Consider the following 15033-nt stretch of genomic DNA (forward strand, 5'->3'; position numbering starts at 1 on the left):
AGGACAGCTCGCAGGTCACTGCACTCCACTGCCCTCTCCCATAGCTGCCTCTTGCTGCGCTGGTTGGGACACCCATGGCTGAGCATCGGCTTCCACCTCCCATCCCAGGCTTGGAGGATGCTGACCTGGACCTGACAGTGCTGGAGGGCACTTTGCTGTGAGCTGCTCCAGCTGCTCTGGAGGATGCAGCTCCTGCAAGCGGGAACCTGTCTGTTCCCAGAGCAAGCATCATATCTACAGCCCAGGTCAGCTGTGGTCCGGTCCTGAGCAGGAGATGGGGTGAGGGGAGAGGAGAGAGAGTGGAAGCACCCCTTGGGTGCCACTTCTCTCTCTGCCTTCATTTAGTGCCTAATCCAGACCTGACCCCAAGTGCTTCAGTGCAGACTGATTGTCTCTTCCTTTATGCTCTCTTTTACCCGCCTCGCTTAAGTGCAAAAGAACACGACTCGCTTACCCCGGGTGCTGCAGCCCGGCTTGTGCCCAGGGTCCCGGAGAGGCAAGTGGGACATCAAGCCCTTGACTTGCCCATGCCAGACCTGAGCCAGGCTTTTGAATAACACCCTGGAGGCATTTGCTGTGTTCCCCTCCCCCAATCCCAACCGCCAATGACAACCTGTGCTACTGCTTGGCCAAAGGGAAACCCCTTTGCTCACCCATTCCCACCTCCCTCCCCCCTTCCCTATCCCCACCAAACTGCCAGCCTCCCCCAGGACTCTGCTGGGCAGCAGAGAGGGGCAAAGCAGCCTGATCCATCTTCCCATCCACATTAAAGCTAAATGCAGCACCAAAATAGATACAAAAATAGAGTTTTGGGTCCATCGGCCCAGCTTCACTATTAATATAACAGCTATGAAATGTCTGAAAATAAAAGCCGCTCTCTCTGTACACACCTTACCCCCGCCCCCCCTTACTGACAATATTGCCATTCGCCCGGTCCTGTTGCAAAAAGGCATGAATATGCCTATTTCCTCTATATTTTAAATATAGTTTCTGCTTTAACTCATCCAACGCTTCCATCGTATATCCCCCGCCCCCCCCCCCCCCCCCACCCCGTAAACAAACATGGCGTAAAGTGTTTGGGAAAAAAAAATCCTTCATAATTTCTAGTGTTCTGGGTAGTATTTCTGACTCCTGGGACTCAAATCCTGCTAGGTCATTTAAAAGGACAGAAGGTACCTGTGATTTCTGATGAAGGCCCTGTTGTCCTTCTTGGGTTTCCCATTTGATGCTCTCTGATGGGGATGACAGAGAGATAATGTATTTGCTTTCCTCTATCCAAAAGTCACAAAGTGTTTGATCAGCAAACCCGTGACTAAAAAAAGTAAATATATAAAATAAACAACAACCTTCAGCCTCTTTTTTAAGTTTCCCCGTCTATCCATTTTTCAAAGTGCAAAACCTAGAGAAGCATAGAATGATTTTCTTGTTTTTTTCTTCCTTTTGTTAGAGCTTTTTCCCCCCACGTGCTTGACTGGTATGGCCTTTCTATAGCAAAAGTCAGATAAAGCGTAATTGCGGTCATTTCTGCACATGGAATTATGACTCATTCCAGTGACTTGAGAATCCAAGCTGTTAATAGGCTTAAAAAAGAAATTTTTTTTGTTTATCTTTTTTTTTGACTGTTTTCTTTTTGCATTATAATTAAGCATGAATATATATTAATATATTACACTGCTTGGATTGCAGCTGGAGCAATCCAAACCTTCCTATGCCATAAAACTAACCCCCACCCTGCACTCCCCAGATCAAGAGCTTTTTTTCTCCACCCTGTGCCAGTTATCCTCAGTTCACATGATTAAAAGTCCCTCCCAGCCCCCCTCCCCCTTTTTTTTTAGTAGATATTGCCACATTCTTAAATTCATGCATTGCTGCATTGCTATTGCACATATATAAAGGATTGCTCTCTCCCTCCCAGCTGCTCCCCTTCCCTCACTGGTTGTGCACATCCTCTCTGCGGACGATCTTGTAGATGATCCAGTAGAAAATGTTGAAGATGAGGAATGCCATAGGGAAGCCAATGCGTGAGATCTTGTCAATCTTCTTGGCTCGCTGAATGAAGAGCTTTCGCATCTCCTCAGGGGAGCGGGACGGCGGTGGGACCGGGTTGGCTGTGTTGTTGTTGTTGGCGCCCTTGACGGAGATGCCATCCTTGGCTTGAAGGCAAGCTGGTCCCATCCCGTAGGCAGTGAAGTTGAACCTGCCTTCACCAGCTTCATCCTCCTGAAACAGATTCAGCATGGGACTCTACTTAAAATGAGATATAGACAGTGCACCCTTGCTATAAGGCTCTCCACTGACAGCTTCCTGCTCTGCAAGGGAAAGACACCTCCATCATGCCCCAACCTCAGCCCCCTTGGACAAACCCTCTGCTCTTGGGAGATCAGCCTTATAGAGGGGTGCCAGCTGTGTGATGCACAGATGCAAATCAGGGGATCCAGGCACCCCATGGAGAACAGGACTGACTTCCACCCCACCGGTGTCTTTGACAGACTTGAATGGTTTGCAGTACTGTGTACATTTTTCCAATTGCATCCCCTGTTTTGCTTCTGCCTCTCCCTCCCCCCGCTCCTATCAGCACCTTCTTTGTTTTGCCTGTGTTGCATCAGCTCGCCCAGAAGGAGTGGGCTCCATGTAACTCAGGTAGTCGAAGCCGCAGCACGAGGCTTCCTACAGAGTTACATGGATGCGCAGGCACCGAGACCTGTCCAGGAAAAGACCTCTGCAGGCAGCGTGCAACCAGCCCTCAGCTTGCCTGCCCGTGGGACCACCCGAGACCCACAGCCCCTTCCACAAGCCATCTTTCTGTGAGGAAATGAAGTGGCCTTCTGAGGGTCAATGGTAAGAGGTGGCTGCTTGTGCTAATTCCGATTATTGAGCAAGAAAAAGAATTTATTTTCCAGTCTAAAGGCAAATGCTATTGCTGTTTTTTGATGGAGGCCTTGCAAGCTTCTCAGAATGATTTAACCCTGTTTTATTGAACATGGGGATGTAATCACAGGAAAAAACAAGTTTGGCCAAAGTAATATAACCAGGGAGTTACACAGGCAGGGTCAGAAACCCAAGTCTCTTGATTACAGGCCACCAAGGCTAATTGTTAGTCCAACTATATCTATCATGGAGGCTGATCCATGCTGTGTCCCCCAAACTGACCTGTGTCCCCCCTCCCTCGTAGCCCACCTGCCCAGTGTGTCCTGCTGCCCCTTCCTCTCTTTGCAGAGTGCCTTTTCTGGATGGCCCCTGAGTTGAGCAGGTAGCTGTGTGGGATGGAGGCACTGTGCTGGGGTTCTGGGGTAGAGGAGCAGGAGGAAGAGCACGCTGGCATATCTGAGCAAAGCAAAACAACCCAAATAAAATCAAGATTTATTTGTTCTGTTTTTTCTTTGGGAGGGTGGCAAGCTGGTGAGTTGTGTGACCTACCAACAGGCTTATTTGTTTCACAGTCCTGGCTGAGACAGATTTGCAGGCCTTTGGATAATTCTCCTCTGCTCTGGTTGGTGTATCTCTGGACCCTGGCATCTGAGACTTGACAGTCCTTAAATGTCTTTGCCTCCTAACAACGCCTCTGTGAGGAGGCAGTGCTCTGGTTGGTGAAACTGAGGTACCAAACTTTAGGACCAGCTGCTCTCAGGGCTGGGTGAGTCCAGGTGCTGAATATCTAGTAAGAGACACTGTAAGCTAGGAGTCAAGGTTCACAGAAAGTCTCCTCTTGGCTCTCTTGGAGAGAGATTTTCAGTTAAAAGGCTGATCTTCTGTTGATAGGTGATGCAGGAGTTCTATTTTTCAGGTGGCCAGAACCTGCTTTGCAGATGAGGCACTGGCAACGAGGGCAGATGGGGACCTGGAGAGGTACAGGCAGCAGAGGCTACTTGTGACCCTCCTGCTGTGCTGTTGGCTCCTGCCAGCACCAGGTGCAGGTGGCTCAGGGGGGACGTGGGAGCCCCGAGCTGTGCTGGGGGGGTGCAGCAGGGACCAGCATCCCTTGTCTCTGGAGCATCAGGGAGAGTTTTGCAAAGGTTCGCTCTCATCCCTAGCATCCCCCTTTCCTTAACTGGACTCCTTCGTACAGCTAATAATGTGTGTATGGGCTGCAAAGGCCCAGCTTTCTGAGACTGTAGACCTTCTCATCACATCTGTATTATGGAGGTTCAGGTAAAACTGCCTCTGCTTTTCTCTGGTTGCACAAACACATATCTGTGTTTGTGCACTGACATGTGTCTGGTTTAGCCTAAATCACTTAATTCCCTAATTCACTGCATTTCTTTCCTCTCCTTGTTGCTGAGAGGCCACTGGCTGTTTTCTGTGGCTGGTTTGTATTGCCTGAGTGCTGTACCCAGGGAAGAGAAGTTAATGGTGCCTTTTTCAAGGTGCCATGTCGAACGAGAAGGGCAAAAGCATCACCAGCCACACTGGGCTGGCCTCCTGGGGCTGGGTCTCCAAGTACACCCCAAGTGGGTCTGATGATGGTGTCATATTAACTAGACTGGTCCATACCTCGAAGGGACAGTAACTCTCCCTAGCCATCACGGTCCCTTTATCTACCCATGCCAGGACCTGTCTGCCTCAGTAAATACAGAGTAGTGGGTTCAGAGAGAGGTGTCTAGTTGATCTTCCTAGTCTAGTCCTTCCCCTTCTTCCAGAGGGAAGGAGGCAAGAGGTGGCTCAGAAACTGAAAGGTTCAGCTGAAACCTGGCAATAAATATTTATTGATTTTATTTTTATTTTTTAGAGAGGAAGAAACTCTCTTAATAAGAAGAAATAGGTAGCACCTAGCATCTAACGCTGAGGAAAGGAAGAAATGAATTTGTCTGGATTCACTTGTATTAATGCCAGACCGTGGCACATTATCCAGCACATAAGAACGGCTAGTAGGTTTTGATTTGGGCAGACCTAATAAATGTGGGCATGGACCAGTCATCTTCTCAGCTGCCTCCACTAGCATGGATCACTGCGATATCTCACTTGTTTTTAGTCTGGCATGTCATACCTAAGCCCAGCAGAGCTACCCAGACAAGTCAGGACATCAGGACAGAGCAATTAGGTTCTTTGGCAGCTGCACTACTCCATTTGCATATTTGCAGTCAGCTCCTAGATTTCTGATGAGCCTGCAAACCTTGTTCATTTTCCTGTTGCAAGTGTGTTTGTTTATGCTTTGTTCCAATTAAATTGCTGTGAGATTGGGTAGGGATTGTAATAGCAGCCTTGCGTTCAATGGAATATCTCTGGCAAGTATCTTTCAAACTCATCTGTATATTAGTGGCTTTTTTCTCCTTATTGTTTTATCAACAGAGCGATCTGCATACAACAGCACGGATCCAGAAACAGGATGCCTGAATCCAGATGAAGAGATAAAAGCACTAAGAGGCACCCATTTTGGGTGGTTTTAGCTTTGGCTCTGTTAAGCAGGTTGCATCTTCTGAACCAAAACTGCCTTAGTTGATTTTGAGATGGCAGAGTCTTGCTCTGGCCAGACAAAATCAATGGGTGCTGATGGTCTCATCTGTTATTTCTTTTCCCTTGCATGTGTCCAACACTTTTCATCACTGGTCCTGACTGCTCTGGGGACAAGTGAAAAATTATCTCCTGTTTTGCAGATAGGACAACTGAAACAAAAAGAGGCAAATCTACAAAGAGGCAGGGATTCCTGCTCCTTAGCCCCCACTGCCTCCTGGAACCATGGCAGTTCTGCAAGCACACACTCAGAACTGCTGTAGGACAGGTTAGACCCTAAGTAAGACTTTTAATGGCTGGGACAGTGAAGCAATGGAATGGCAGATCTCTGGATGGGATGGATCACAGAGGGCTCTTTAAAATAGAGGGCAGACAAATACCTATAAGGAATATTTTAGGCAGGCCTTGGTGGACTCATAGGACCTCTCTTGAGATTCCCATCAGCAAAATTTTTCTATGTTTTGTTTTGGGTTTTTTTTCTATGTTTTTTTTTTTGTTTGGTTGGGTTTTTTTTCTTGTTTATATTAGTAAATCTACCAGTTTTCTAACGCTAGCTTGAAGGCAGCCTTTTAGGCCTGGTGCTGAAAATTTGATACCACCTACCTGATTCTACTAGTCAATTAAGGACAATCTTTAAGTGCCTTTGGTCTTGTGATCACAGTCACCTTTATGTTTCTTTAAGTGCATCCTGTGAGGTGAAATCTTTGTTGTGGTACCTCAGCCTAAAAGCTAGTAGAGTCCAGGCTGCAGGAGATGAGTGTCGATATGACGCATGCATGCTTGGGTTGGTGTCAGTCATGGCGAGTAAGCATGGAGCAAGGCTAAGGCTGAGAATAATGCTCTTTTCTTCTGAGAGGAACTTGCAGTCAGTCTGAGAAGCAGAAGCTTTTGAACATAGAGATGACAGAGACAAAAGAAGTGTCACTTACCTCTAGGCTAATGTAGGCTGTCTTGTTGAGGGATGCTGTTCTCTGATAGACATCCCTCATACCTCCCTGCCTGCCTCCCCCCAGCCCTCGCTGCGTCTTCTGAAGAGAACTCAGACCAGAATATTGCTGTGTGGAAAATGTTCTGTTGAAGACAACCCTTTTGGATTAGATCGCTTGGCTAGCTAACAAAAAACAGCTTGCTAGACTCCTGGGGTCAGCAGACTATTAGAAGAGAAACAATTCATTGAGGTAGCCCTGCTTTTTGATGTGTGACCCTCCTTAACATCTGACCATATACTGAGGACTTCCCTCGGATCTAGTGGCTCAGTTCAGTTGACTGTGTAGTGATGTTCTGCTGGGACAGATTCCAGCCATGTCCTTCATGCTTAAAGTATTACCTTATGGTGCCTCCTCTTCCTTCTGAACCTGAGCAGCTCTTTGTGCTGCCGAGACACGAAGTTGACGGCAGCGTACTCTAGAAGTGCGGAGAACACAAACAGCAAGCACACAGCCATCCAGATGTCTATGGCCTTCACATAGGACACCTAGGAGTCAGAAAGAGAGACTGGCATGGGGTGGCTTCTTCACCCAAATGCCTTTTTTCTTACTGTTTTACACATTACTCCCAAGATCTTTGGGAGGAGTTGAGCAAGCCATGATATGGTTGATGTCTGTCCTTGGGTACCAAAATCTAGCTCATTTAAAAGGAATATATTACCAGGCCACTGAAAGTTCTCCTGGGCTCTTAAGTACCAATAATTACACAGTTTTTAATTTATCTGGGTATTGATTGTGATGGTTTATATGCAAACAAAATAGTAATCCAATCTGATCACACCAGAAGCCCTTCATAACAGGGAAATTCAGTACTAATATAAAGGTATGAAGGTCAAGTGAGTAAAAAGCTAGCATGTAGAGCACAAATCCATGGGTGGTTGTTGCAGGGGTTTGTAAGGTACAGAGCTCCTGGCTACTGGGAGCTGTGGTAGATCTCGGGGTGAGTGCTGAATCTTAGGGGAAGTTTTGGTGCTGCTCATAGCAACTGTGCTAAAAGTTTTGCAAGGGGGACTGCAATTTGTTCTGCTTGTCCTTAAACTGGAATAGCGCAATGGCAGCAGAATGTGTCTTTGTTGAGCAGGAGGATTTGTGTGGTGACTTACGTGCTGTCCCCAGAAAGTGCACATTTTGCCCCCCTGTGAAGATAAGTGTGTTCCTTACCTTGGGCAATGATGCTCGGGAACCAGAGCTCTGCGTGGTCATAGTGAGCACTGTGGTGATCCCCAGGCCAACACGAGCAGGTGCAGCATCCATATTGATCCAGAAGGAGATCCAGGACAGAATGACAATAAGGAGGCTGGGGATGTACATCTGGATCAAGTAATAACCCATCTGCCGCTCCAGGTGGAAGCGAGCTTCTATACAGGTGAACTTGCCTGTGAATGACGGGAGATACATGGAACATTACTGATAAGGCATGGTGAGCCTCGTGTTTTCAGCTATTGTCTGGGGACTTCCCTTGCATTGCCTAGAACTAGAGGCTTGTTAGAGGAGGAAATTAACAGCTGTTGCCCAGTTCTGAAATACGAATGTACAACATCAACATATCAAAGAAAGCTCTTGGCAGTATTTCCTTTGTCACTAAAATTTCACCTGCTCCCTTGCATCAAAGATAAAAGAAGATGTTGGGAGAGAAGATACAGACCAAACACCCTTGAACAGATGCAGGTGTTACTGGGGACAAGAGGGTTCCACACACTTGTGTCTATTAGCTTTTTATTGACTATATATGTGTATGTTTACTGGCCATGTATCTATTGTGTATTTATACATTGTCCCTAGATGTGTAGGACAAGGTTGGTATCACCGGACTGCCATCAGATATAGAAAGAGACTCTGGCAAAACCACTATCCTGAATTCCTCTCTAATGAACCCAGCAGGTAAGGGTAAACAGCACTAACCTGTGTTGTAGTGCTTTGTGCAGTATCTCAAGTCTTTTTCTTCTTTGAGGATAAACTGAGGCAAAGTCAGCCCGTCAGCAACTTGCACGGCTCCTTTTTCTTGCCACTCAAATATAAGATCATTCATTGTGTAACCAACTGTTGAAAGGAAGGGACAAATACCATGTGAAACATTAAATACTGATCCGGAAAGGGACAGATTTGTAGAAGAGATCTATGTTTGGAGCCAGGGTTTTACCCTGGCCTTCCTCGGCAATGCTGTAATGAATGGGAACTGGGCTGAGGCAGAACTGATATGCATATGGTAAAAGCTGGAGTAATGACCTGCACTGGAGCTGTAATGGTGTGCAATGAATTGTCTGCAATAAATCACATTTTTTCTTGAATTTGGCTTGTTGAGCTGTTTGCTATTTTTTCAAACTTGACCTCTTTCTCTGAATGAAGTAGTTCATTGTCTTTTGCTCCTTTGGGATAAGCAACATGTACAAGGGACAAATGTTCATCCAGAGAGAAAAAATCCCATTTGCAGCTGAAAGCACTTTCACCTTTCTCCTCTGAAGTGAAAGGCCAATGTAAATACAAGCAAGCCAGGGCTCCTCTCATGGGATCTTTTAAGGTTTGGCTTCTCTAGGAAATGTCACATGGTGAATGAATGGAAAATCCTGAGCAAGTCTGCCATAAAGGCTGAACTGGGAATGGATTGCATCTGGGGTCAGAGATGGCAAGGGAGATGGAAAACACATTGTCTCCTCTCCAAAACAGAGATGAGAGCAAGACTCACAGCTTTCTAGTTGCATGATGCATGTCTGTACGTCCATGGGGAAGTTCTTCAGGTCCATGGGGCAGGCCAGAGTCAGCGTGATCCTGAGGAGAGAACACAGCACAGGGAATGCCAAACAGTTTGTAGTACTGGTGAGGAAATGAACCCTCTCGGCCACCCAATGTTGCAAACAGGCTGGTACCTTGCCCAGGTCACACTGGTGCGCTGGGGGAATGACTGATCATTTACCTCTTCTCTGCCTGTGTCTTCACATGTGGTGTTGGAAAGCATCAGAAATGCTGAGCGTTTGGGTCTGTGATATAATTCCCAGCAGAGAAGCCTGCTGCAGATGGCATTCATTGCAATGTTGTTTTGGACTGTGCAGAGCAAAGAGTTCCCACTCCAAACAGTTTTGCTGCTTCTGCCTCCATTTCTTGCCTCAGGTTCACAAAAGTCTGGATTAGCAGCAAGACCAAACTCATCCTGTGGATCCCCAGATACATTTCTAGAGACCGGGATTGTTTGGAAATCTTTGAACAAAACATTTTCTGTGTTATAAAAAAAGAAATTTCTTCAGGATCGCATGTTACTTTGGGGGAAAAGAGAGACTTTGGTGGGATTTTCTGCAGGGAAAATGCCCTGTGATAAGTCAATAAGTATCTCTATATCTTCCTGAATTCTTGGTGTGCCTTTTGAGACCTCTACTTTTGGCTCTCAAGCCCTATTTTCCACTAGGTGCAGGCTGCATTTTCTGTTGTATATTGCTGTGCTGCCCTATACCATGATCTATGCTCAAAATGTTTGTTTGGTTAAACAAGCTGATTTAAAATTATTTGATTCAGAGAGCTAGACTTGTGTTATTTTGTTTGATAATGTTGTTCCCTGGCATGTTTAGATTTTTCAGCCTTTTGCTTTGATGTAGAAATAGCAGAATTACCTGGGTGACAGAAACTGATTTTTTTCTATCATCAGACCTACAGGAAACTTAGTAGGAGGGAAAGATAGTTTAACTTAAATCCTTATGTTGGAAGAAAGTATCTACTTGAGTTTAGAGGCATGTCGGGACAGAAGATGTGGCAGTAGAAAGAATTGACCTGTTCAATTTTTCTTTTCATGAAAGCCACTGAATTTTCTGTATTTAAACAAACACCTTAGTAGAAGAGAGTCACCACAGCCTTGGCCTACTTTGTTTTTCTCATCACATCTGTGGCAGGGGACTCCATCTCTGATCAATCAGAGAGAGAAGCCTTCAGTTAGAACCTCAGACAAGCCCCTTGAGAAGAAATTACTGTAAATATCCACCAGATGTGGAACAGGGGTGGCTGTATCTGTGACTAGGTCATGAGATGCTGAGCACATGCTGGAGAAGTGTGGGCTGAGAAGGGATCAGAGAGTGAAATCCTCAAGGATAATTTTGGGTGAACCCATAGCTGAGTTTTAGATCTATGGGACAAAGTCTACATTCTTTTAAGTGCCTTGACTAGAGTCTGACTATTGCAAATAGTAGTAGCAAAGAGCCAGTTAGAAAATGGCAGAGCACTGTAGATTGAAATGTTTTTTTTTTAAAAGCAAAAGACTATTTCTCTTTTTGGAAATTATTTACATTGTGGTCTTCCATCATGAATGTCCCTTTCTTTTTGGTTTTCACAAGAAAATGTACTTAAAAAGAAACCAATATTTTCATTTGGAGATGAGGGAGATAGGAAAGTTCTTTTTTAAAATCATAAACTGAAATATTTTCAAGTTTTTGCCTTGAAAACTGTGATCAGCTCAGCCACATTGCTTTGTGTCCCCTGCTAAGTCATTGCTCTGTTTTGCAGAGCAACCCCAGGGCTGGGTGACCCATTATTCCCCCTCTGTGCTCCTGCAGATGCGCCTGGAACAGGACTTTGTGCCACACTTACTGCCAAGTTGCTGGTGGCAGTTTTACTACCTGCCTGTTTTAGAAATTAAGAAACGTGAGGTTTCCACATTCCACCAATGTGCATGGCAATCCTTTTACTGTTTTGGCCATCAGGGATCTGGTCTTTGGACTGGAACCACCTTGATGTTTAATGGGGGCTGTCTACATTGCAGAATTAAGCTGTTTATTTTCCATTTTACAGCTCCATGCTGCTTTTTCTTCCCCATGGCTCCCACTGGGAGCTGCAGTGTGAGACAGGATGTGCGTACCTTGGGCAAATTTACATTATACATGAGGTAAAAAAGTCTTCAAGATAGAGATAAGCCTTCCCTCTTTAAGCTCATGAAGTTTGATCTTAATTTCATTGGTTTAAAATAAAGAGTGGATAGGGTTGGAAATGAAGTGAAGGTGGGGGTTTGGGTTTATTTCCTGTGGGAAATTCAGTACAATTAGTTAGCTTTACTGATGGATTCTGGGATCTAGCAATAAGGGGATGAATGGGAAGAGTTATGCTGAGATGACAAAGCCATGGATCTCTACTTAGGAGTTTTCCTAATTTTTTTTGTCAGGAAATGCTGCAGTTTTCAAAACATAGTTTTTCATGGGCTTTAACAGTTTTCATGTAGCACAGCTGGTTTTAGGCGTGTGTTAATATATCTCCAGTAATTTTACATTAGGGATCTTAAGGAATCTACTAGTGAGGAGCAGAAGTCCTTGGACTGAGAAAGGTAGAGATGAGCTAGATTCCTTCCCAGACCAACCCTTGATCTCAATATGCTTTGGCTGACCCTTTCCTGGTTATTACTTTCTTGCCTGTTGTAGAAGCAGCAGCGAGTGGTGACCATGTGACTGAAGGACCCACACCCTTCTGTTCCAACACAGATTCAAATACTGATGTAAGGAGGCATTCCCCATCCTCCTTTTTTCACTAATTTTTTTTCTCTTTCTTCTGCAAATAAAACTGTTTCTGAAAATAAATTTCCCAGGCATAGTTGTGTCTTAGCAGGTCTTGAAGACAAAGCTGCCGGGGGGTGTGGAAGTACCCCCAGCTATGCAATGGTCTCTGCTGTCCCAGAGGCGGCCCAATTCATGGTGTGCAGTCTCCATGCCTTTTGAAAGCACCATCCTTCTCCAAGATCCTGACTACTGGAAGGAGGCATGAAGCACAGGAAAATTTGTCTTTGTCTCAAGCTCATCATTGGTGTGTGATAGAGCACTGCCAGGCTACCCAGTCCTTTCAGATGGGCATCTTCTCATTTAAACATGAAGAAAAATACTGGTGTTTTGCATGCTTTCTTTTAAGGGGAAGCTACTAGTGCAATATTAGGACTTGAAGCTCAGGTAGCTGGTGGCACTTTCTCAGAAGGATTCCACACTTTTGCCAACCTCTCCTTCTTGGGGTGGCTGGAGAAAGACATCTTCACTTACAGCACATTACTCTGCTCCCACAAGGATGTGCTTAGATGTGCAAACAGTGAACTGAATACCTCACTGCTCTTAAGCACAGGTTAATGCTGGATATAAAGGTCCAGATGAAGGAGCTGGTTAATGACCTTTTGCTTTCTTTTAGCTTGTGTAGTTGTATTCAACTCAAAAAAAAAAAATATTGGTCAGGGAAATAAGGATGTGTTCCACTTTCCAGAGATTTTTGTGTGAAGGAATCTGCCCCAAAAGGAGGATGAAACACTGGCATAGGCAGCCCACAGAGGTTGTGGGATATCCATCATGGAGCATTTCAATATGGCAGACAAAGCCACAGCTAACCTGAGGTACTCTTGTCAATTGTCAGGAGGTGGTCGCATGAGAGACCTCCAAATGCTCCTTGCCACCATGTTGCTATGACACTGTTAATCGGATGATCTCCCACTTAAAACCCCTCAATTTCTTCTGTCCAACAGCATGCTCAAAGTCTCCACTTTCTCATTTTAGGTTAGAACAGTGGGGGTTTAGCTCTGTCCTCCCTGACCTTGGTGGAGTTCTCCCCATCAAGTCACCTCACCTGATGCTGTAGAGGACATTGCCGTTTCTGGAGATCCTCAGAAGCTTGTTGTCTGTGGTAATCTCATGGAAATGGGCCCCTTTCTCATTAGCAAAGAACAAGTCAGGCTTCCAGATGGAGTCCAGCATAGAGGGGTCCAGGTCCAGAGAGTCATCAGGATATTCATTGTACGCCAGCCGCGGGTCATTCCACTGCTGTCGCAGGAAGATGTTCACTCTATAATCCTGCATGGTGTAAGCAGGGAGCAGAGAAATGCAGTTAGTGTTCAGAGCTGGCTGAAAGTCCTGAGGTGTACTAAAATAATTCTCAAAACCGCGCCATGTCTAGACCTACATTTCCAAGCTATGGCATGCCTTCTTGGCATTATTTCTCAAGGAGCCGTCATTATTTTTAGCTCTGTAGCTTGCAGCCATCTTATAGCCTGAGCAGCTGCCTATCCTTGTGTCCCTCCATCGCAGCAATCATCAGCTGTGTGTGAAGTGCCAAGACCTCTAATCTGAACCCCGGGGCTGGAGAAGTGATGTTCAGTTGCAGGGGTCGTAAGGGCTGGTGTCAGCAACATGACTGTTGCAGAGGATTAAGGGGGAAAGGACATTGAAGTCAACTTCCTTTCAGTGTTGAACCATCCTATATTGTGACTATTTATGTTTCTTCCAGACTTGTGAAAATAAAAGGCGGAGAGAGACAGGCAGTCCACGGAAGGGATGTTCCCCATGTGTTCACTAACATAAAGGTAACTCAGATGAACTTACGGGTGCAACTGCCCTTGGTGAGAGTATGTGAACCTGGGACGGATGTGCATGAAGTCTGCTTTCCTAATCCTAAGTGAGTGTTCTGGGTTTCCCTCTCTAATGTCTAAATGCCGTAAGTGCCACAGATTTTATAGGATGACTGTCTTCTTTAATTGACACTAGTCCCCCAGCACTATGCAAAACGATATCTGCCTTGTAACTGTGTGTCTTACAGCTCCCCTGAGCTCCCCAGGTCAAGGCTGACTGCTGAGGTCTAGCTCAGACACTCTCCTGGACAATTAAAGGCAGTTTCTGTTCTCTCTGTCTGACCAATAACTTCCCAGGGTGATCTGCATGCCCCTTTTCTGCTAAATTTCAGATAAGAAAGTAAGCCAATGAATTGAAATGGGGAGAGGACATGCCAGCTATCAGGAGAGGGATAAAAAGCTCCATGTCCATAAATTAATTGACATTTTATAAGTTTAGAGGCAGACTGCATCTGAAGAACAGCATATAATAAACCATTTTCACTGCCCTGGCCCAAAATAATAGTTGCTATCATGATTAAAGGTTTCTTTGGTGCCTTTCTAATACTAATATACTTTGAAAACTTTTATTAACAGACAGTTAATGGAGGGTGTCTGACGTGCTTATAGGTACCCAATACCTGCTGCAGCCACTAGGACCTTTCTTTCGGTGAGATTATTTGGCATCTCTGAGGAGATCTCTCTGACTCTGCCATCAGGTCTGTTCTTTCCATCTGGAGAACACAAACCTCTGGAGTTGAAGGGTGCACATGGAGAAGAGTTTTTCTGATGTTGCTGCCTCAAGTGCTCACTTGACTGTGAACCTACAGCCTCTTGTCCAGGAGGACATGACTCATGTGGAGTCCAGTCACAATGTGGGGTTGGGAGAGGATTGTGTCTCAGGTACTTTGTGTTTTGGGATGGGGTAGTTCGTAGCCAAGCCCAAGGTCTAGAATTTGTTTCGGGCCTCTTAGTGCCATCTGCATCCTCAGAGCACAGAAGCTGCTAATGACATTAATGGTTGTGAGAACAGGAAATGGACCAAGGACTTGATGCTAAAAGGAGCAGAGCTCTGAACATGAAAAAGAGTTGCAACACTCTCTCCTCTGCTGATATTCCAAATGTCACCTCCACAAGTCCTAGTGCATCCCTCTGACTTAATTATTCATCTCTGTCCATCCTGGATAATGTGTCTTGAGAAAATGTGAATAGCTGTAGACAGCTAGGAACCAGGGTCTTGGCTCAGGACTAGCCAATCACGTAAACCTGGAAAAGGAA

At 45.5% G+C, this 15033-nt stretch overlaps 1 protein-coding gene across 1 annotated transcript in view; it reads right to left on the reverse strand.

Annotated features, from left to right (window-relative positions):
* Positions 1-1070: 1070 nt before the first annotated feature.
* Positions 1071-15033, reverse strand: part of GLRA1 (glycine receptor alpha 1) — a 41097-nt gene continuing 27134 nt past the window's right edge. Inside the window, exons 4-9 of the mRNA XM_064458511.1 lie at positions 12999-13222; positions 9118-9200; positions 8337-8474; positions 7596-7810; positions 6776-6922; positions 1071-2244 (exon numbers count right to left, since the gene is read on the reverse strand). Coding sequence (XP_064314581.1) covers positions 1930-2244; positions 6776-6922; positions 7596-7810; positions 8337-8474; positions 9118-9200; positions 12999-13222 — 1122 coding nt within the window. The 3' untranslated portion in view covers positions 1071-1929. The remainder of the gene's footprint in view (positions 2245-6775; positions 6923-7595; positions 7811-8336; positions 8475-9117; positions 9201-12998; positions 13223-15033) is intronic.

Source organism: Phalacrocorax carbo, chromosome 8 (assembly GCF_963921805.1).
Source record: "Phalacrocorax carbo chromosome 8, bPhaCar2.1, whole genome shotgun sequence".
Classification (NCBI taxonomy): domain Eukaryota; kingdom Metazoa; phylum Chordata; class Aves; order Suliformes; family Phalacrocoracidae; genus Phalacrocorax; species Phalacrocorax carbo.